This window comes from Chelonia mydas, chromosome 3 (genome assembly GCF_015237465.2).
Source record: "Chelonia mydas isolate rCheMyd1 chromosome 3, rCheMyd1.pri.v2, whole genome shotgun sequence".
Classification (NCBI taxonomy): domain Eukaryota; kingdom Metazoa; phylum Chordata; order Testudines; family Cheloniidae; genus Chelonia; species Chelonia mydas.
In genome coordinates this window covers 142,600,632-142,623,102 of record NC_057851.1, presented here as the reverse complement: position 1 = coordinate 142,623,102, position 22,471 = coordinate 142,600,632, and the positions used below count along the sequence as shown (strand labels likewise).

The following is a 22,471-nucleotide window of genomic DNA, read 5'->3' as shown; positions in this document are numbered from 1 at the left end:
TAGTTTTTAAGTGAGGTGAAACTTGGGGCTATTCAAGACAAATCAGACTCCTGAAAGGGGTACAGTAGTCTGGAAAGGTTCAGAGCTACTGCCCTAGAGCACAAGGTCTACATCTTCCTAGCAACCACGCAATGCAAGGTATCCCAAAGAAGGCAGGAAAGGCGCGAGGGTAACCGCTTCTTGCTCAACCCACTCCTCATTAGCCAGCATAAGAGAGTCAACTGCACTCTCAAAAGGATAGTAGCAGCAGCACAGTCCAATGTGCACTGGGGAAATCTGAGAGAAATTCTGTTTCCCTGAGGCAGGATCCCTCTCAGAGCACCTCATGGGGTGGTGTGATTCTGCATCTCCCAAAATGCAGACTAGTGCCTCCAAAGCATGATTGAACCCATGAGTAAAACAGATTTTGACATTCACCATGCTCTATATATTTGTCAGACACACACTCATTGAGACAGGTCAGACAAGTTAAAATGGTTTCCTGCTTATTAACCTCAACTTCTAGTGATTTCAGTGAGACCTTTCATGAGCACTAAGTTCACACACACAAAAGTTTTTTAAAAAATTCCATTAGTCTTTGACTGGCTGAAAGGTTCACTGGAGCCCGCTTTTGGCAAATATTTCTTGATATACAAAAATTACATTTTTGAGTAGTTTTGGCATGTACAGAAGAGGATTTCTACATTCTACATAGCACCTTGCAGGAACACTCTATATTTGAAAATGCTTCATACAGTGATTACTTTAGATTATTGAAGAAGTTCTTTCATACCAGAGCATTTTGTCTGTTGATCATTCAGCTTGTACCCATCATAGCAGATGCAGGTGTATCCCACAGGCAAATTAACGCAGTGTCCTGCTCCGCAGATATCAGGGTTCACTGTGCACTCATTGATTTCTAGATACACACACACACACACAGAGAAAAAACTTATTACAAACTATCTTAAATAGTTCTGTAAATGGGTGATATTCAGTTATTCCAGCTAAAAGGAGAGGAACACTGAAGTCAGTTGTGACCACACTGATCGGTCCAACTTACCTTGAGTGCCTAACAGACCTACGGTCAGATGACTCTTCCCTCTCCCCTTCCTGCCCCCCCCCCCCACAAGTCAAGTGTGTGCATATGCAAATCAAAAGTGAAGATAGAGTAAAATGAAAATAATCATAGATGTTAAACTGTTAGCTGTAGCAGATTACAGAATTATTTTCAGACTGCAGTTTTTAGCAATATCACAGCAGGCTGTCTATGAAAACACACATTTCCTAATTATGTGAAATATAGATTTGGCTACTTTATTATGAGCAGTATGACAACTTGGTTAAATATGAGGATTTTTTTTTTGTAGACCGCTCATAATATCAACCTCATTTTAAATTTCAAAACATTCTGTCTTAGAATGTAGTTTCATTAGTTTTGTCCTTAAACTTAATTTAAACCCTCTTTACCAACCTTGCAAGTCTAGGATTCAGGATATTTGCTGTTGAAATGGTGTCCAAATGGAAACCTTTCAAGTCAAAGAAGGAGGAGGAAAGGTAAGAAAGCTTTGAAAAACTATTAAAAAGGTTTGAGCACTAGTGTGTTATATGAAAGAATGTTACCTATGGACGATATATTTTCTGGATAAGGACCATGAATTGTGTATGAAGATTATTAAAATCCCTCATTAAAGATCAAATTCCTTTGGGGTGCAATTATAAAAAGTCATGTGAAATGCTACTATGAGACATGGACTTGGCACTGGAAAAGGTAATATTTGAATGCCAAGCGGTATAACAAAGAAGAATGCAGATCATGGCTGTAAAGAGTGACTAAGAACTCAAGTGAAGGCAAAATGTTATTCAGAAATCCATCAAAGAAAGAAGCTGCAAAATCAAATGAATGGCTAAAAAATATGCACGAGTGGTTATATGTGAGGAACAAATTCCACTTCTGAGTGAATGTGAACTGTCATTGAGGGGAAAAAGGGTTAACGGTAAAACGAGAGTTTGTGACACATAGCACATTGAGGAAAGTGACCAGACTTGATCTTACACACATATGAGGTGTAGGTCTATCAAGAGGGGTATGTCATGAAGAGTCTGAATGACAAGTCTGCTAGCAAACCTCAACCAGATGTGAACAATCTATTTGTGGCATATGAAGACATGTTCACGGGAAAAGGGTGTTTCCCAGTTACTTACAAGATGCAATTATGAGAAGAGACAAAGCTTGTTATATATGCCACCCTAAATGCTCCACAAGCCTAGGGAAAGCTAGAAAACATGACAGCAAATGGGATTATTCTGAAGAGCTGACAAACTGGGTTCACTCCTTGGCAACTGTAGAAACAAAAGGAGCTGGCTCAGACTTTGACCTGACTTCAAGGAGTTGAACAAGACAATTTAGAAGATATATTTCTTCTTGCCCACAAGGTATGAAATGTTTGCTGACATGGCAGGAGCCAATTTTTTCAGCAAATCAGATACATCACAAGGATTTGGCAGATTCCCATGGACACTGAAATCTCCAAGACTTGTACTTTCAGTTACCATTTGGCAGATAATGTTTCCTGAGATTGCCTTTTGGAACATGTTTTGCGCTGGAAGTATTTCACCTCATAACAATCTGTCCTAGATACAAGAAGGTCTTGCAGGAGAACATCAGGAACAACTGTGAAGAGTACTGAAAATTGCAAGAAAAAACAACATTAAGTGGGATAAGGCAAACTGTCAATTTCAAACAACTTAAATCACCTGCTTAGATGGGAAACTGGTCACAAAGGGAACAATGTTTACTGATTATAATATTTAAATTATACTGACTGTGCACAGACACAAAGATAAAAAAGGAATTCAGAGATTGCAAGGCATGCTGAAGTAGATCAGTAAGTTCATACCCAGCTATGAAGTTTAAATAACGTATCTAAGAAAATAACTCACAAAGACTGAGGAAGGGCATGAATGCCAGATCATGAGAGAGCACTCAGATTTGGCACATACAGAAACATCAACACCAGTGCTTCAATTTATCTGACCCAGTGAAAGAGAGAAAACTCTCCACAAAAATGCTTCACCAGAAAGACTGTGGGGAGTATTGTTACAGATACATGGAACTGAATGGCTGCCTGTCATGTGTGCCATAACAGCTATGATAGCTGTAAAGAAAATGTTTTGGCAAATTAAAAAAAGTGATGTTAGGCCATGAATATGTTTCATGATTTTTCTCTACTGATGTAGCTTCTGTGTTGGAAACTGACTATAAAAAAATGACTGCACTTCACAAGAAAGAACAGCCTCAAGGATACAGGTATTACTTAAATCCAAAAGTATGATACGAGCCTTCTAGTCACCTCTGATATCACCTACTGATTGCGGACACTCTGTCACCAGAAATATGGGATGAGCTGGAAAAGAAACACTGCAAGCAGTAATACAAAGTAAGGGACAGGTGGAGAAATCAAGTCCTACCTATCCCCAACATCAAAACGAACTTTTAGTGATTTCAGGAGTTTTCATAAAAGGTCCTTTTTAAGTTGTTAGTTAAATTAATAAATTATGCTGCCTCAGTCATCATTCAAATATTAAATCAGTCATCAAGACTGGAGCTGATGGAGTTTTAGTTGTATAGATAAGAAAGACAGTGTCATTCCTTAGAGATAACATGGTGGAGGAAGTGAGAAGATCTGGATATGACCTGAAAGTGTGGGAATATGAAAGGATGGCTCCAGGTTACTGTCCTGAGAATAGGGAGGATGATAGTGGCAGAGAAAAAGCACAGCAGAAAGTATGTGAGAGAAAAGATAAATTCAGATTTGACAGTATTATGTTTAAATTGAGGGAGACACATCGAGGAGATGTAAGAGGCAGGGTGAAATAGAGGATTGAATGAGCCAGGAGTCGATAGATAAATTTATTAGTTAGCATTGAGATATCAGTTGAAGCCATGCAAATGGATGAGATTAGCCAAAGAAAGTGTGTAAAAAAAAAAAAAAGTGGAGGACTAAGAATAGATCCATGAGGAATCTACACAGAAGTGGGAGTGAGGAAGAGGCAGACATGCCAAAAGAGATGCCAGAGTGGTAGAAGGAGAACCCAGAGAGGACAAGCAAAGTGTAAAGATTGACAGACAGTGTCAAAAACATAGAGACATCCAAAAGGATGAGGCTGGGAATTGTGCTGGCCTTCAGATTTGACCAGGAAGAGCCTGTTGGACACCTTGGAGAGAGCAGTTTCAGTGGAGTGAAGTAGATGGAAGCTAGACTGGTGAAGATCTGGGCTGGAGCTGGAACAGCAACTAATTTATACCCACAAGCATGATTTTTTTTGCCTTCGTACTAGCAGAATAATTTTGGAAACATCAGCATGGAAGTAATCTTCAATTTTGACCAGGGGTGAAATGTGGACCCCGCTGAAGTCATTGCAGGTTTTGCCCCAAGTATCTGAAATTGTCTGTGATGCTTTTCATTCAGCTGCTATGTCTTGACATAAGCACCAGTGTAGATAACAATGTGTAGGGTCATTCTTGCTGTCCACTTCTCTGATCCTGGACCTCTGAAGCCATAGGAACTTTTACCCTTGATTTCAATGAGAGTAGGATTAGACCATGTGTGATATTCACTGAGCCGATACATCACATTTGGAGTTACGGGACACAGTTCTCTGTCCTGCTCTTTTTCTCCTCTTTGTATTACATTTAATTTACAATCCTTGATGTTTAGTAATGTACAGTATAATTAAAGTAGCTTCTCACACTTCTTTTCAGTGTCCTCAGCTTGCTCACTGTCTTCCAATGTCTTCTCACCTTCATAAGGTTATCCAGGGTTAGTTATCCCTCTGCAGTCTCAAAGTGCAAAGAATTCTCACAGGCTTTATTCATCCCATTCTTATCTTTGCCTTCTGATAGCTTTCAATTTCTGCGTCCTCCCCTATTGCTGTGGTTTCTACCAATGTTTTATCCATCATTGGTGTCTCTTACAACAGCCTGTTGATTACTTCTTCTAATGGCATGGCTGCCTCTGAGTCTTCCCCTGTCACTCAGGGATACATACTTGCCCCTCCAACAAGGCGGCTAATTTGAACTTATTTCATGCAGCAGAAGTTTTCATGTTTATGCCGGAGCATGAACAGTGCATCCTCTACAATGGACTCCCATTGTTATGTTGGTCACCTTTCCCTTCATTGAGCAGTCTATCTTGACTATTAAATATTAATTATAATTTGTAGTAGTAATATTATGGTAGTCTCTAGGAATCCCAATCATGGATCAGAGTCCCATTGCGCTAGGCACTGTACAAACATGTAAAAAACTATTTCACATCCTTTTTCTATGATTACACATTGTGCTTGCATTTTTATACCCACAATTCAATTGTGGGTGCAAATCTGAATATTAACTACCTGACTGTGGAGCAGATCAGATATCGAAAGGTGGAATTATTCAGATTTTCACCCACCATTTATTTTGTGGGCATAAAAATGAGGAAGCAAACTGTACTTGCAACCAAGGGAGCCCAAGTCCTAACTCTGCTGAAAACATACTCCTTACGGTGTTATTTTGCCCTCCTATGTTGTACCTCCTAGTTAAGTATTCCCTGTGCTCTACTGTTACAGTCTATTTGCTATTACAATACAACGGTAATGTGGTACTAGTTAGGTGTTATTATCAGGAATGTGTTCAGAGTCATATCTTACCCTATTTGTACCATACCTGTAACTTGAGTAGGTGCAATTACTTGACTTGCACTTGAAGTAGAAACTTCAGGGGCAACTTCAACAGGCAGGGGAGGGGAGGTTTTTTCAATCACTGCTGTTTGACATAGAATGGAAAACAATCATGTTTAAGATATATTTCAACACATAACACACACAGTATTGATCTAATCTGACAGTATGAAGAATTTTTGTAATTTACGCTTCTTTGATTCTAAATAAGAAAAACAGTTTGAGGTTTTTATCATTACACCACTTGAGGAAAAAAACCTTTGTACTGGGTTAAACAAATAATGTCTAGTGGCCAAATTTTTTCACCTAAATTTAGACATCTAAATCTAGATTTAGGCACCTCAATGAGAGTCCCCATTATCAGAGGTGGATTGTACCCACAGCACAATGGACTTCAAACTTCTTGTTCTCATATTCAAGGTCATCCACCATTTCACCTCAGCCTACAATATCTGTGTTTGACTCTTAACACTTTGCCTACCTTTTGCTCCTTCAGTGATGCCAACCGCAACCCCTTCCACTCCCATTTCCTTCTTCCACTCCTGGATCTATAAAAGCGGCAAAGAGTCCTGTGGCACCTTATAGACTACCAGACATATTGGAGCATAAGCTTTCGTGGGTGAATACCCACTTCGTCGGATGTATGTAGTGGAAATTTCCAGAGGCAGGTATACATATGCAAGCAAGAATCAGGCTAGGGATAATGAGGTTAGTTCAATCAGGGAGAATGAGGCCCTTTTCTAGCAGTTAAGGTGTGAACACCAAGGGTGGAAAAACTGCTTTTGTACTTGGCTAGCCATTCACAGTCTTTGTTTAAGCCTGAGCTGATGGTGTCAAATTTGCAAATGAACTGAAGCTCAGACGTTTCTCTTTGAAGTCTGGTCCTGAAGTTTTTTTGCTGCAGGATGGCTACCTTTAAATCTGCGATTGTGTGTCGAAGGAGGTTGAAGTGTTCTCATACAGGTTTTTGTATATTGCCATTCCTAATATCTGATTTGTGTCCATCTATCCTTTTACGTAGGGACTGTCCAGTTTGACCAATGTACATAGCAGAGGGGCATTGCTGGCACATGATGGCGTATATTACATTGGTGGACATGCAGGTGAATGAACCGGTGATGGTGTGGCTGATCTGGTTAGGTCCTGTGATGGTGTCGCTGGTGTAGATATGTGGGCAGAGCTGGCATCGAGGTTTGTTGCATGGATTGGTTCCTGAGTTAGAGTTACTATGGTGCGGTGTGTCGTTGCTGGTGAGAATATGCTTCAGGTTGGCGGGTTGTCTGTGGGCGAGGACTGGCCTGCCTCCCACGGCCTGTGAAAGTGAGGGATCGTTGTCCAGGATGGGTTATAGATCACTGATGATGTGTTGGAGAGGTTTTAGCTGAGGACTGTATGTGATGACCAGTGGAGTTCTGTTGGTTTCTTTCTTGGGCTTGTCTTGCAGCAGGAGGCTTCTGGGTACACGTCTGGCTCTGTTGATCTGTTTCCTTATTTCCTCGTGTGGATATGGTAGTTTTGAGAATGCTTGGTGAAGATCTTGTAGGTGTTAGTCTCTGAGGGGTTGGCGCAAACGCAGTTGTTCCTCAGCGCTTGGCTGTAGACAATGGATCGTGTGGTGTGTCTGGGATGAAAGCTGGAGGCATGAAGGTAGGCATAGCGGTCGGTGGGTTTTCGGTATAGAGTGGTGTTAACGTGACTGTTGCTTATTTGCACCGTGGTGCCTTGGAAGTGGACCTCCCGTGTAGATTGGTCCAGGCTGAGGTTGATGGTGGGTGGAAGCTATTGAAATCGTGGTGGAATTCTTCCAGGGTTTCCTTCCCAGGGGTCCAGATGATGAAGATGTCATCAATGTAGTGTAGGTAGAGAAGGGGCGTGAGTGGACGAGAGCTGAGGAAGCGTTGTTCCAGGTCAGCCATAAAAACGTTGGCATATTGTGGGGCCATGCGGGTGCCCATAGCAGTGCCACTGGTCTGGAGGCATATACTGTCACCAAATATGAAATAACTGTGCATGAGGATAAAGTCACAGAGCTCAGCAATCAGTTGTGCACCACAAACATCCCACGCACAATGGAATACAAGCAATCAGGAACGGTATCCCTGATGATGCCACAGCACAAGTGGTTGCTGAACTCTAACTCAGGAACCAATCCATGCAACAAACCTCGATGCCAACTCTGCCCACATATCTACACCAGCGACACCATCACAGGACCTAACCAGATCAGCCACACCATCACCCACGAAAGCTTGTGTGTCTATAAGGTGCCGCAGGACTCTTTGCCGCTTTTACAGATCCAGTCTAACATGGCTACCCCTCTGATCCTGGATCTATGACTTTTAACATTCTGCCTCCTGTTCACTGAATGCTCTCACAAAACCTGTTCGCCAAGCCACTACCATCTTCTAATGAATATCCCTCCAAAAAACCCACCTCTTCCATGTTGCTACAAGCAGTGCACCAATTTACCATTAAGAACAACAGTAACTTGAATGGAACCAAGATGTGCACACTCAGTAACAGTCATCGTGTGGCCTAATTGTCAACCTTCTTATTTTTGCATCTTTGGATTATTACTCTCAAATGTTGTATCCAGTTTGAAGTTAGAGTGTAATTTCTTTGGGGCAGAGACAATGTTTCTGTATTCATTCGCTAAAGCACTTAGCACATTTTTAATAATAACGTTACAAAGTTTAGTTGTTGTTTTGTATTATTATTCCATTTAGAATTTTCCTAGGTAAAGAATTTCACTCCTTACAGTACAATCCTTCCATTACAATCCCCTCATAACACTCCTATTGACTTCAATAGGAGCTGTGTGTGCAGAGCATCTGCAGAACTGGACTCGGAGGGACCAGTTCTGCACGCACTTACACGAGTAGTCCAACTGACTTTAATGGGGCCATTCTTGTAAGGATCACTTGCAGGAGTAAAATTATTGCAGGATCAGGCCCTAAATTTGTGAATCCAGAGTTTCAAATTAGCAATTAGATTCTGAAACAGAAAGGAACATATAGCAAAATGTAGTATTCCATTCTTTGATTCACAAGTACTGTCAATCCGCTAAAGGAGGAGGAGTCAAAAAGAGCTACCTGGAAATTGTGGATGCAGGTTAATTGTTGAAATCCCAGGAGAAAGCTGAGGTTGACCAGGCTCTAGCACAGGTTTTTCTTGATCATCAAGTGAAACTAATTCCTAAGAAAATATTTAAAAATTTACAATTTGAAGACGTGATTTTAATGCAGTTTTCTGAGTTGTGTGGGAAACTGCTGTCTGGGAAAACAGTTGCTGTTCTTCCATACCTATTACATGTTAACAGCAAACTAAGTATTACTAATTAAAGTATGAAATAATGGTGGCATACCATGCAATACTGCCATTATCTGAAGTGGTTATTCATAAGGGTTATAGTTCCACATTGGTGTTACCACTCATGAGCAGCCCCATCTCTCACTTTAGAATAGTTCAAAAATATATTTAATTGCAGTTTAGAGTGCAATTTTATATTTTATAAATATATCTCTATCACAAATATAGGGCATACTCATGGGCATCTGCAGGCCTTTGGCTGACAGAGAACTTATCATAATGGTCATTGTATTAGACTTTTTATTTTCATAATTTAGAGATGCTTGCATCACTATGGAGGTGTGAAATGAAGCATAGCTATTGTTATCCCTAACAAATCAAAGCAGAAAGTATAATACACTGCCCACTGCAATATATTGCTCTACTTTAGGGGGGCCTGGTTTACATTTCTTAATTAGGCAAAACTGTCACTGGAGTAAATAAACAAATACTCAATAAGCTCATTATTTGTGTGATATCTAATTACCAATATTTTATTTTTAAAAGCATTTTGATTACTTCTGTAACTAGGAGCTGAAAGTTCTTATCATTATATAGCTTCATATGGAGGAAAGTAGTAAACAATACTGATTCAGAGATTCACAGAGTTTAAGGTCAAAAGTGACGATCCTCTAATCTGCCCTCCCGTATAACAAGGACCATTAAATTTCACCCAGTTACCCCAATATAGAGCCCAATGACTTGTGTTTGACTAAGTTTCTATCTTCCAAAAGTTTCCTGTCTCAATCTGAAGACATGAAGAGATGGAGAATCCACCACTTCCTTTGGTAGTGTGTTCTAATGGTTAATCATACTCATTGTTAAAAATTTGTGCCTCATTTCTAATTTGAATTTGTCTGGGTTCAGCTTCCAGTCATTAGTTCTTGTTCTGCCTTTCTCTGCTAGCTTAAAGAGTCTTTGAGTGTCCTATATTTTCTTCCCATGGAGGTACTTATACACTGTAATCAAGTCGCCTTTCAATCTTTTTTTTTTTATAAGCCAAACAGATTGAGCTCTTTATGTCTCTCACTGTTATACATATTCTCCAGCTTTCAAATAATTTTTAGCTCTTTTCTTCACTGTCTCCAATTTTTCAACATCCTCTTAAAAATGCTGATGCCAGAAATGTATACACTATTCCAGTATCAGTCTCACAAATGCTGTATACAGAGGCAAAATCCGCTCCCTACTCCTACTCACTACTTCCCTGTTGATACAGCCAAGAATTGCATTAATCCTTTTTGCCACAGAATCGCATCAGGAGCTCCTGTAAAGTTGCTTGTCCACTATGACCCTTAAATCCTATTCAGAGTCACTGCTTTTCATGATACAGTCCTCCATTCTTTAGGGATGGCCTGTGTTCCTTGTTCCTAGAGGTATGACCTTCCATTTGGCTATATTAAAGCATATTTTATTTGAATGGGCTCAGCCTACCAAGCAATCCAGATCAGTCTGTATGACTTCCCTATTTAACCTCTTCATGGACATTTTTGTTAGTGGTACTCTTGCATGCTGTTCATGTAGCCCTCAATTCAGGGAAGCATCCCCATTCAGGATAGCACTTAAGCACATACTTAAAGTCCACTGAAGCAATGGGACTTGGGCGTGTGCCTACAATTAAGTACAATTAAGTGAGTTGTTGAATACAGATGAAGTGATGAATCAGAGCCCTAACCTTTATGAACATATGATGAATCCCAGTTTTAGCCCTAAGCAACTATGACTGATGCTTTTTAATGGTCGCTGGTAAATTTCAGTGGAAAATTAAACAATGTGTGTTCTACCAATGAGTCTGAATTGCCACAACTTCAAACAGTACTGTTATATTCTCGTATACAGTACATTTCTCATAACTGGATGCAAATCCCATGGATCCTCTATTGTACTGTAGTTATTTTGTGAAAGCATATAATAAAGAATTCATGTTTTACCTGATCAGGGGCTGCAGTTGCCACTAAAACCAGAAAGAAAAAAAAAGAAAAGGAATGGAATTAACTAGTTTGAATAGAAAGAATATGTCAAAAACATGAGTCATTTTAATGTGTTCTGAAATTATTTGTGCATTCCAGGCCTTAGTACCATTTAAAAACAATTAACCAAGAAATTATCATCAGATTTCAATTTCCACTTGGCTATCTCATAAGGACTATGGACCTGATTCTGATCTCAGACCCGTACAGATGAGAAGTAACTTTGCAAAAGTCAGTGGATTTATTCTGACTTAAAACAAGGTCAGAATCAGGCTCTATAAAATAACACAGCCTGCCATCTCATCCCCTAATTTTCAGCTCCATTAGCTAGTTCTTATATAATTTTCCTAGAACTTGTCAGAGCTGCTGGGAAACACAGTGATGCCTGCAAAACTATGGAATTGTATTTTAAAGCATTTGTTTTTATGTAGTAGTTTTGTTATTGCGATTTGTTATTGTTATTGTTGTGAGCCTTGTGTATATTCTTGTGATTTAAGGGGAAAAAGGGAGGTGAAGGACCCTAATTAACCATATCAAAAACATGTGCAATTCCTGAATTTGGCTCAAGGAATACTTGGGATAAACATTATGGGCCAGATCCTTAACTGGAGTAAATCAACAAAGCCATCAAATTCAACAGAGCTCCATAGATTTACCCTAGCTGATGATCTGGCCCAGTACTCAAGATGACGACTGCGAAAATGATTTTTTTTATATTATTGTACAGCACCGCTATTGTAATGAGACAGTGTGTGAAAGGACTAAGCATGTATATTATGGTTAGGGTCCTACCAAATTCACAGTCCATTTTGGTCAATTTCACGTTTCAAGGATTTTAAAAATCTTAAATTTCATAATTTCAGATATTTAAATCTGAAATTTCACAGTGTTGTATCTGTATGGTCCTGACCCAACTCTGAAGGCAGCAGCACAGAAGGGTGGCATGGTATGGTATTGCCACCCTTACTTCTGCACTGCTGCTGGTGGGGTGCCGCCTTCAGAGCTGGGTGCCTGGCCAGCAGCAGCCGCTGCTCTCCAGCTGGCCACCCAGCTCTGAAGACAGCACAGAAGTAAGGTGGCAATACCATGACCCACCCACAATAACCTTGCGATCCCCCCACAACCCTCTTTTGAACCAGGACCACCATTTTGAGAAACACTGGTCTCCCCCTCTGAGAAATCTGTTTTGATAAGGTGAAAGGACACAAAAGACCAGACTTCACAACAGATTTCATGGGGGAGACCAGATTTCACGGTCCGTGACGCGTTTTTCATGGCTGTGAATTTCGTAGGGCCCTAATTATGCTATCTGGTTTTGGTGAAATTTAGGGCTTGTGTACACTTAAAATGCTACAGCAACACAGCTGTGGTGCTTCAATGTAGACACTACCTGTGCCAATGGAAGGGATACTCCCACTGGCATACATAACCCACCTCCAATTCTTTCATCAACCTAGCACTGTCTACACAGGGACTTAGGTCAGTTTAAGAACGCCACTCAGGGGTGTGAATTTTTCACACTCCTGACTGAAGTAGTTAAACATACAAGTTATTGTTTTGTAATGAATTTTTGTTTTGGTATTAATCTGCTCAGTTGTGCAGTATTTAAATTGTAAAGTAGCAAAATATAAAACAAACAGAAATGACTTTCTTGCCAAGTTTGTCCCCAAAAGTTTCATATTAAAAAAAAAAAATCTTTATTTTACAAATGAAAATTTGTTGGTAGTTAATCCCTAAATGTTGTCAACTGCTTCACAATCTTTAAAAAATGACTACGTTAACATTAATTTAAATATTTAAGCTTGAAAATGTAACGCATCTTAGGTATTTTTATATTATCCTAACCTCTGATAGATATATCTGAGACTTTTAAATCCTTAAAGAGGGCTATTGTCAACCTATGTAAGTCTCAAAGACTATCCTGAATATAAATCCAATGCAGTGTCTCTAAAGGATGCTATTTGCTAACAGAGTTTAATACTTTTAAAATATGGTTTGGATCTTCAAAGATGTTGGGCCAGATTCCTGGTCTCTGTTCCAGTCAGAAAACTGGTACAGCATCTGTGCAGCCACTGTTTCTATTCCCTCTCCTTTGAGGATTCATTCTGATTACAGCCAAGGAGCACACAACACTTTCTCAGGAGGTGCATGACTTATCCCGGGCTGACTGTATGCCAGGCTGGCCCCCAGCATAATTAGTATAGCAGTGTGTGAATCACAGAGAAGTCCTTGCTTTGCCCTCAACACTGGCAGACAGGCGGAAGGGTGGAATAGCAACCTCTATCCCAGATCTATGCCACTGGAGGAGTCCCTTTTGCTGAGATGATCCTTTTGTTGCAGGCTATGCTGGCTTTAGGTCCAGTATGCACCTGTGATGTAGCATAAGTGCTATGCTAAAGGCTCCCCAGCCCGGTGAGGCTACCCATTACAGAGCTGATGAGCCCTGCAGGCTCCTGGCCTGTAATTTACCCACCCTTAAGTGAGGAAACTGCCATTAATGAAGCATGCAAATCTTTTGATATGGACCTGTTTGGTCTGTTGAAACTTACTTAAACTGGAGATACTCAACTTGAGGAGCTTACAATCTCTGCTGGCTTTACCACAGGAGCAAGGCATCCTTAGCAGAGGTGTTCTTATAGAGTTGATCAAAGTTTAATTGAAAATGTGATTTTTTCACCAAAAAAGGCTTTTTTTGTCAAAATGAAAATTTCCATGGAAAATATCCAATATTGACTAAACAAAACAAAACAAAAATTGGGAGGAGGGGGTGTCACCAAAAAAATCAAACCCTGATTTTTTTTGTTTGTTTCTAGCAACCAAAAATTAAGCACTTTTGGCTCAATGCTAGTTTTCAGTAGAAATGTTATGGTTTTCCATTGCTGTAAACTGATTTCCCCCCCAGTTTCTGTGGGGGTTTTAAGACACCCCCCCACCCCATTTTTTCCCCCATGGGAACAAAAACCATTTCCTTACTAGCTCCAGTTCTTAAGCATTGCAGACAAATTGAGTATAGAACCGAAGAATATTTTGCATTTCAAAGGTTTTATTAAATGCATAAAAAGAATAAAAATTCTAACATGCATGAGCATCATTACTGACTTCAAGTGAGCACAGTGTTTTTTCAATGTGTAATTTTAAAACTAGTGAGTCAATTTTCTTCAAACTTTCCTGTATTTTTACATCTCCCTGAGTTCTATAAAACTTAGAATTTCTAGCTTCAGTTGTTTTGATTTATCCTCGCACAAAATTTCTGGTGAGAAAAAGCGTAAATTTCATTTTTGGGCTGACACTAAGCATGGAAAATTTCAGCTCAAAAGGAACTGTGTAAGAAAGGTATGAGCAACTGAAAAGGTGGAATTAGAACAGAGAGAATCCCTTGAGTCCTTTAAAATACCAAATAGTTTTTATTTTCCTTTCAAGGCCTAAACAGGTTGACAATTCCTCTTCAAAGATTGGAAAGTCTCAAGTCTCTCCCTCTACTTATGTAACTCATATTATAGCAGACGGAACTCACTTACTTGAAAAATATCTCATATTTTTTTCTACCTTCCTGATCCAGAAATATCCGTCAGCTTTTCAGAATGAAGGCTGCCAAGTTCAAGGTAGGATTTTCCAATTTGCAAAACAGATTGTCTATTTACATTGTTTGTTTGCTTTTTCAATTAAAATGTTAGGTTGTTTTTTTAAAAAGGAGCACCAGGGAATCGATCCTTAGAAGAAGTAAATCTATGGTGACTGCATTTCCCATGAAGTTCTGCAAAATTTACTCAGACACTTCCAACTGTTGCCCCGTGCACCAGTTGCATAATTACTTCTTGAAAATAACATATAAAGGACTCCAAACCATCACAACACTCCTCACAATCAGATTTTTACCTGCCTATATTCTGTTCACCAATAGCGTGTTGGCAATGCATTTATTTTTGCACATGCTGCAGGCTGTCTGTGTTTCTTTGCTTCTGCATTCATATTAAGCATGTTAAAAACAGGGCATTTTAAAGCTGCTAATGGTATTTAGAGGAGCTTGCAGAAACCCATGCAAAGATTGAGAAAAAACTTACAGAAAGAGGCCTCATTGTAAGAAATAAGACAGTAATGAGACTTTTCATATTTTAGAGATGCCTAATATTGTTACAGCAATCCTTATAATAGAACAAACATTTTCGGTTTCTATTGCTCACAAAAATTAAGCCGAACTATGGTTTTCTCTGTGTGGAGTTTTCAGTGTATAAGGGGAGCTATTGTATAACAATGGCTGAAACTACAGTCTGTAGCATAATTCATCCAGTGACATGGAGCTCTTCATTATTTAAAAACCCTCAAATTCTATACACACACTGTAGAAAAAGGATGTAAAACAGAAGTACATGCACAGAAATTTATAGCTATCTACTAAACTACAGTTCAAGATCCTTTTCCACTCTCACCTTCTTGCACAGCCACCTCAGGCTCACTTTTCTGTGAGAAGGTCAGTGCCTCCACTGGCTCTTCCTTTGCTGGGAGAGGTGGAGGAGAAGTACCTTTAGCAACAGGTTGAGTAATCTGGGTCTTGCCAATGACAGGTGGCTGTACTCTAACTGCAGGGTGATGATATAGCTTGTTTCTATGAGAGCCAGAAACCGTATAACCCATTCCACCAGGGCAGATTTCCTTAAAAGCAGCTAGATTTGGGATGGGAAAATATTCCTTTTAAGAGTCTAAAAGTGCAATATTTTGACACAATGGAAAATATAATGAACACAAATCAACTCTGCTACTGTATGTACATTTTTATAACAAAATATGCTACAGTTAAGAACAAACATTATTGCATGCTAATATTATTGAATACCACTGAAAAATTACTTTAGGACTTAATTCATTCCTCTACAAAAGGCTTATCCTCCAGTTTATTATTTCTTTCTTCAGGTGTGTCAAATATGTCTCTACAGCTGAACCATTTTTAATTAATCTAATTCACATAGTATGTTATTTCTGAGGTGACTTTGCATCTGCATCTTGTCATTGTTTATAGAGCATAAGTAACTAGGATTTATTATTTCTATAGTTCCCTTTTTGAAGTTGCCGAAGAATAAAAAGTAGCTTCTTACTACCACTGAACCAGAGACATCAAGCTGAAAAATCTTGATTTATAACATTTATTTAAGATATATGAATCAACTACACTAGAAACCTTACATACTCCTTGATCTAGACCACACTGAACTCACATGAGCGAGTCTTTCCATAGAATTCAGTTGGCTTTGGATAAGGCCCATAATGAATGTTAAAATACTAGTGAAACCATGATATACTCCATATGTCCTAACATGGAGTTACCTAGTTTATAAATCAGTCTCTCAGAACAAGTGAAATTGAATGAAATTTTACTATGGAAAAGATTATTTCAGTGAAATACTAAGATCTCCTACAATTTGAAAAGTTCTGCTGGATACTTTCCTCCTTGTTGGGGAGGAGACCGCTGAAAAAAAGTGTTACCAGCAAAAGCATATTTTAGATTGGGGTTTTTAAGAGAGTCATGTGTAGCAATCTGACTTTGGAAACAGTATTATTTAGAAAAGTAAACATATTTAAAAAATAGGCAATGGCTATAATTTACATGAAAAAAATCTCTCATTTTAAAAAATATTTAGTCATATATTAATCTTTAAATGAAACATAAAAAATGTTTCAGTAATTCAAATGTGATATTAATAAATGATTTAAAGGAAACCTGTGGCATGTCTTTCAGAAATCTACAACAACATAATGTCTATTTTTTCTTAAAAATAAAATTAAACTAATATCAAAATATCTCCAAAAGTAAGGGTTCCAAAAAGGTCCCCAAATATATAGTACCTGTTTCATCCTACAATATTATCTTCAAATACAGTGGTGGTCTTGCCTCACTGAAATTTAAAATTTATACTGAATCCATTGTTCTGATTCACGCAGAACAGGATCAAAATATTGTAGTATGGTATAATATTCAAAAAATAACATGCCTTTCCATATGTGCAGAAAAAATAACAACACTTCATCTGGATTTTTTAAAAGAGTATTTCTTTAGTACTTGCTAAGAGGGCTGATATATGGTTAGATCATCTCTAGAAGGGAGGAGTGGAAATCCTGCTCATAAATCTACCAGAAGAAAAGGTAGTTGAAGCTAAGCGGCATCTATTCTGACCCCACATTAGTCCCTCTGCATGAACTCCAGGTTCTGAGGTTTGGGAGTTGTAGCGAGATGCAGAGGGCCTCTGGCTCTGTGATCATCCCACCGAAAATAGTGGATTCTTGCTCAGTGCTTGAAAAACTCAGCTGGTAGAGGAGAGAAACAAGTTAGGGGTTTAGTGGGAGCAGGGCCTTATTATCATCACAGCTCTAAATACAATCAAGTTGATATGTGGGACAATAGTGCCCAGGGGGACAATAGTGCCCAGGGGGACAATAGTGCCCAGGGGGCAACTAAGAAAATCTGGCCCTTCATGTTCCAGTGATGACACTTTACAGAAGCGGAAGATCTACCCCTATATCGTGAAACATTAATGGAGTAGGAGGCCAGTCCCCATAGACTTTTCAACAGACCACCAATCCTTGCCAGCTGAAGAGGGTGATGCAGCTTAAACCCTGCAGTTTAAAATTTGCTGAGTATTTCCATTTAATTTTGATCCTCCCAGATCTTTTTATGATGGAGGGCACGATCTGGCCTATTACATGCTTTTTCATTCCTAATTTGAACCGTACTTTTGCAAATGCTAATATATTTTATTAAATGGCTACCTCATGTTTTACCCACCTTAAAAAGGGGTTCAAAATATATTACAGGGTAAAGTTGTAAAGCCAGCTTCCAATTTTGCACTTCCAGTCAATTGCTGGTGCATTTTTGTAAGGACAAAAGATGTCGTTTACAAATTCACTGAAGTCACAAATCAGGTAGTTTGATGTCTATATAACCTCACTTGTGCTTCTAATTAATTGTGGACACAAAAGTGGAGATCAGATTGAAGTCCCTTTAAAAATGTGGCCCTTAAATATGTTTTTTACTTCTAAAATGATTACATACAGAAGTTCTACTTAATTAGGTGCCTAAAACAATATTACAAAATAATGTCCAAATATACCGGTACTCCACATATTTTTCATTCTGGTGAACCCATCACATATAGATATATATTTTTTTACTATGGATCCTACATTTTTTTGCTGTGTGTTCAATGGGAGATTTAGTAACGCAAAAGATGTAGGGTGAAATTCAAGTTTCATTGAAGTCAATGGCAAACTCCTATTATCTTCAATTGGGCCAGGATTTCACTCACAGAATCAGGCTCCCATATTAATAATTGACTTTTTTGTATATTTTATAGTCTCTCACTAGTAAACTAATATGTTAATTTATTTCATTAGAATAGTCATTCCAATTACATAAATAGCATACAGTATTAAAACGCTTATTTTTATTTGAGAAACAACTTTTGCAAAAAGATATCTGTTCAGTTCTAATTTAGACCAAGGACACAAAGACCCTCCTGATCTTTAGAATTCTCACAGGAACCAAATATTGTTCCTGCAATTAAATAACTAGTCACCTGATGAGAATATTGTTCCTTGTAAAAACTGCTCAAGCATTACTTGTCTGACAGTGCAAAACAGACAGACTTAAAGAGTCACCATTGATGTATGAACTATCAGTCAAATATTCATACTGGAAATAATGGCCCAAATATTCAAAAGTGACTAGTGATTTTGATTGCTTCAGTTTTTGGAGCCCAAATTCAAACATCTTAACGGGGCCCAATAATTAGAAATTAGATCCTGAAAATTAGATCCTGTTACAATGTTCTGCGTTGGACACCCAAACATTTCTAGTCACTTCTGAAAATATGAGCCAATGTACCATAAAACCATGTTCTAGATAAGAACAAAAATTTCCTTTGATACTGTATGGTATCATACCAATGACCTCTATAGCAGCAGTTTCAGTAAACGCAGTGTATTATAGTTCAAGTTCTATTCTATCACCTACAAATCCAGGAAACACATACACTAATCCACTAAACACAACTGAAACAATTATTAAATTTAATACACATAATGGTAATAAAATTGAGCTAGAACAGTGAACTGATGTTAAGTGCTTTTAGTCATTTGTTTTACCATACATCCAAATGAAACAGTGAACTAATCTTGAAACGAAGCCTTAAAAGATTCAGAATTCTGATATTTAAGTTTTAAGTAACATTAGATAATAGGCACTCTGAAACAATCCTTACTACTCACATTGAGTAGTAACTTAGTCTGTGAGTGGCTTCACTAAAACCAATGATCCCATCTCTTTGGTGCACCAAGTTGATGACTGATGCGTCTTTTTTGTTCAGCAAGCCTTTTTGAAAAAACAAAACCCAACTGGACTACTCACGGAATAAGATGTTACTCAAAGTAAGGATGGCAGAATCTGACCCTAAGTGTGCCACAAGTGATTGTTTCAGCCAAAAATAATTTGTAATATTTAATTTTTCAGCTGTTACTAATCCGATAATACCATCCTTGGCACCACCCTACAAAAGTGTGTTAGAAACATATCGGGGAAAAAAAGGGGGAGTACACTTGCCCACATGTAACTTCCACTATTTATAATGAAAACTTAATGCATGCAGGTGTAGCAAACTATTTCCCAAAACCTTCCATCATTTTGTTTGTGCCTTTTATGTTTGAAAAGTATTAAAGACACTTTGGTTCAATTTATCCAGATCCCCGTATACTAACCTTATCTTCATGTTACAGGAATTAGGAATTTAAAACCCCACACACTGAGATGGGTTTATTTGTTAAATTGGAAGCCTACCATTACATAGCAACGGAAAATCCCATCTTTCTTATGAATGCTTGTTTATCGAAACCAAAAAAAGCTGTACTGTATTTTTCTATTAGCATTTACAAAACCTGCAAGAAACTACAGGACACAAAAAATAGGTAAAGTGTAGGAGGTGATATAGTACGTATACTGCATACAGTGTGTGGGTGAGCGTTTGAGGTTTTTCTGGGCACCTCTTACCTGTTCCTGGAAGGGGACATTTCTCACAGTGTGGGCCCCAGGCCTTGCCAACACTGCAACAGCAGAGCTGCTTGCTGAGCTGAACAGAGAGAGGGTGCATGCACTGCTTTCCTGCACTGACAAACCGGTAACAGGGCCCTTTCTCTTCAGAGACCATAGGATTATCAGCTGCAGCAAAAAGGGAAGGAGGACGCTAGAGTTTACATGAGAAACACCACAGGAGTTCTATCACCAGCGAACAGGATTAACACTGCTATCTGCCAACAATTTTTTTAAAAAATGCTTGGGTCTCTCAGTACTCAGGATATAAGGAAGATTTCTTATTTGGGATCAACAGCATCTGAATTCAGACGAGCACTACACACAGTATAAAACTGATAATTTTAGGAATCAAAGCTGATATTCACACCAGAAGTTGCCATGCTCTAGAAACACAGAATTAGAAACAGCTCTCTTTCCCATGCATGAGCACTACAGCATAAGCTTAAAGCAGGTGAACAGTAATACAGAACACTGTCAGGCTACACAGTCACAACCACTCAGACTTACAAAGCCATAGAAACAGATGGGACTGCAAAAGGGCTATTTTGAGTATTATATATCAGACAGCTGTTCTTAAATGGACAAGGCAATTACATATTTACATTTCACTGTGTTTTATACATTTTAACAACAACTGGTTGAATATTTCTAGTTCTGACAACAAAGACATTTTGCAATTAAAACAGCTGAATAAAGGGAACAATTTTAGATTATCCTGCTGTTTGTTTCTTTAACCAGACTTAAGAGCTGTTTGCTGAAATAATCAACTAGTAATGCTGCAGGTCATGCCCCACCTCACCCCAACCTCTTTGCTCTACCATCTACCCCCTCAAATATATGAGATTAAATATTCCACTGAGATTCAAAATTGCTCTGGTCCAAGAAAATCACAGTGCCTTGGCATATTTTTGATCATTGCACATACAAAGGATATAAACTTTGCCTAGTGTGGACATAATATGAGGCTGAGATCCATCCAACCTTAATATTCCCCTCCCCCCCCCCCCAAAAAAAAGTTGACAGAACTGGGTGAAAAGTTCAGTTAAATCAAAATAAGGGCAACAATTTCAGAGACGTGGAAATCAACTGGAAATGTCAGAGCATATATACAAACTAATTGCAATGTAATTTTTAAACTATAAAAAAAGTTATTTAATATTTGAGCATCAACAGCCACCAACATAGGACAGTGACTAAGTCTCAGAACGCATGTCTGATACAATATTTAGGGCTATGTTGTGTCTTCCAAAGGCACAGCTACATAAGGTTGGGGGAAAGAGGGGCAGAGATTGAGCTTTATATATCTTTTCCCCCTCCCCCACCAGCTTTTCACATTAGAAATTCAGGTATTGCCTACCCTGCTTTTCCTATAAGACACTATGGTCAACTGGAGAAGTCATAAGTTTATGACCTCAGAAATATGAAGCAAGTAAAGCCTGATTTTACTAAGGGAAGAAATTATTCTTATTCATGCTGTTTACAACTTTTTCACTTTGCTAATGCCTACTTAACTTCAACACCCATGAAATTTTTTTGGGGAAAAGATGTTTTTGTTAAAGATTCAACAAAACAGAAATTAGAAACAAACATTTCAAGTATCTCTGTTAATCTTCATGGTGGAATTTCACTGAACAATATGTGACTTATGTGATGCCTCTGCTTATGTAGTCTTAAACTGCCATGACTTTTTTTTGCCACTTTATCACACTACAACTACATAAAACCTTTTAAGTTGCCCAAATAACTAAATAAAGTTTCTTATGTATTCACAGTACTGCCCAGGTTTTCCCTCCATCAAGCACAGAGGAAAAGAAAGAAGAATACTGAGGTGGCAATCTCATTATCAACGAAGCAAAAATGGAAAACTGTAAGGGTGATTTTGTTGTATCCTTTGCATTACTGCATTCTGAAGAGCTTTCTCCCACTAAGTATCAGCAGTCCAGATTATTTGTCCCAGATCTTGAATTAATTTGTCCCAAAACTTGAATTAATCCTGGGACATGTAACTTCAATCCTTTCCATATTTCTAAGGTTGCACCTATTTTCTTGGTAGTACCATGATACCAGCCCCCGCACCCATCTGGCATGCATCTCAAACTGCTGTAAGAGTAACAAGTATTGGTACCATGGTGGTCAGAAAGCATGTCCCTACCACCCTCAGGTACACACACATCCTTTCCATGATAATATCAATAGAGTTCCCACCACCTCTATTTTAGAGTGGAAGGGACATTGCACAATCTCTGCTTTCAAGGTGACAGCTCCTCCCAAAGCTCCCTGCTGGCTCCATTCTAGTGAGGGTAAGCAGAAAAGGAAAGATACATTCTTCTCATTCCCTTCCCAATATCACTGAGCAAAGACTTTGTTACATTAAAAG

The 22,471-nt window shown here is 38.6% G+C and overlaps 1 protein-coding gene across 10 annotated transcripts in view; it reads right to left on the bottom strand.

The window, feature by feature from the left end:
• The window catches only part of LTBP1 (latent transforming growth factor beta binding protein 1), a 361,660-nt gene that overhangs the window by 111,070 nt on the left and 228,119 nt on the right, over positions 1-22,471 (bottom strand). For 3 of the 10 annotated variants that reach the window (XM_037895450.2, XM_043543429.1, XM_043543432.1), the window contains 6 exons: positions 20,053-20,220; positions 15,449-15,682; positions 10,983-11,005; positions 8,796-8,898; positions 5,690-5,788; positions 773-898 (listed from right to left, as the gene is read on the bottom strand). In XM_037895450.2, the coding sequence (XP_037751378.1) occupies positions 773-898; positions 5,690-5,788; positions 8,796-8,898; positions 10,983-11,005; positions 15,449-15,682; positions 20,053-20,220 (753 nt within the window). The remainder of the gene's footprint in view (positions 1-772; positions 899-5,689; positions 5,789-8,795; positions 8,899-10,982; positions 11,006-15,448; positions 15,683-20,052; positions 20,221-22,471) is intronic. The other 7 variants (XM_027833839.3, XM_043543434.1, XM_027833837.3 and 4 more) reach the window with 4 other exon arrangements.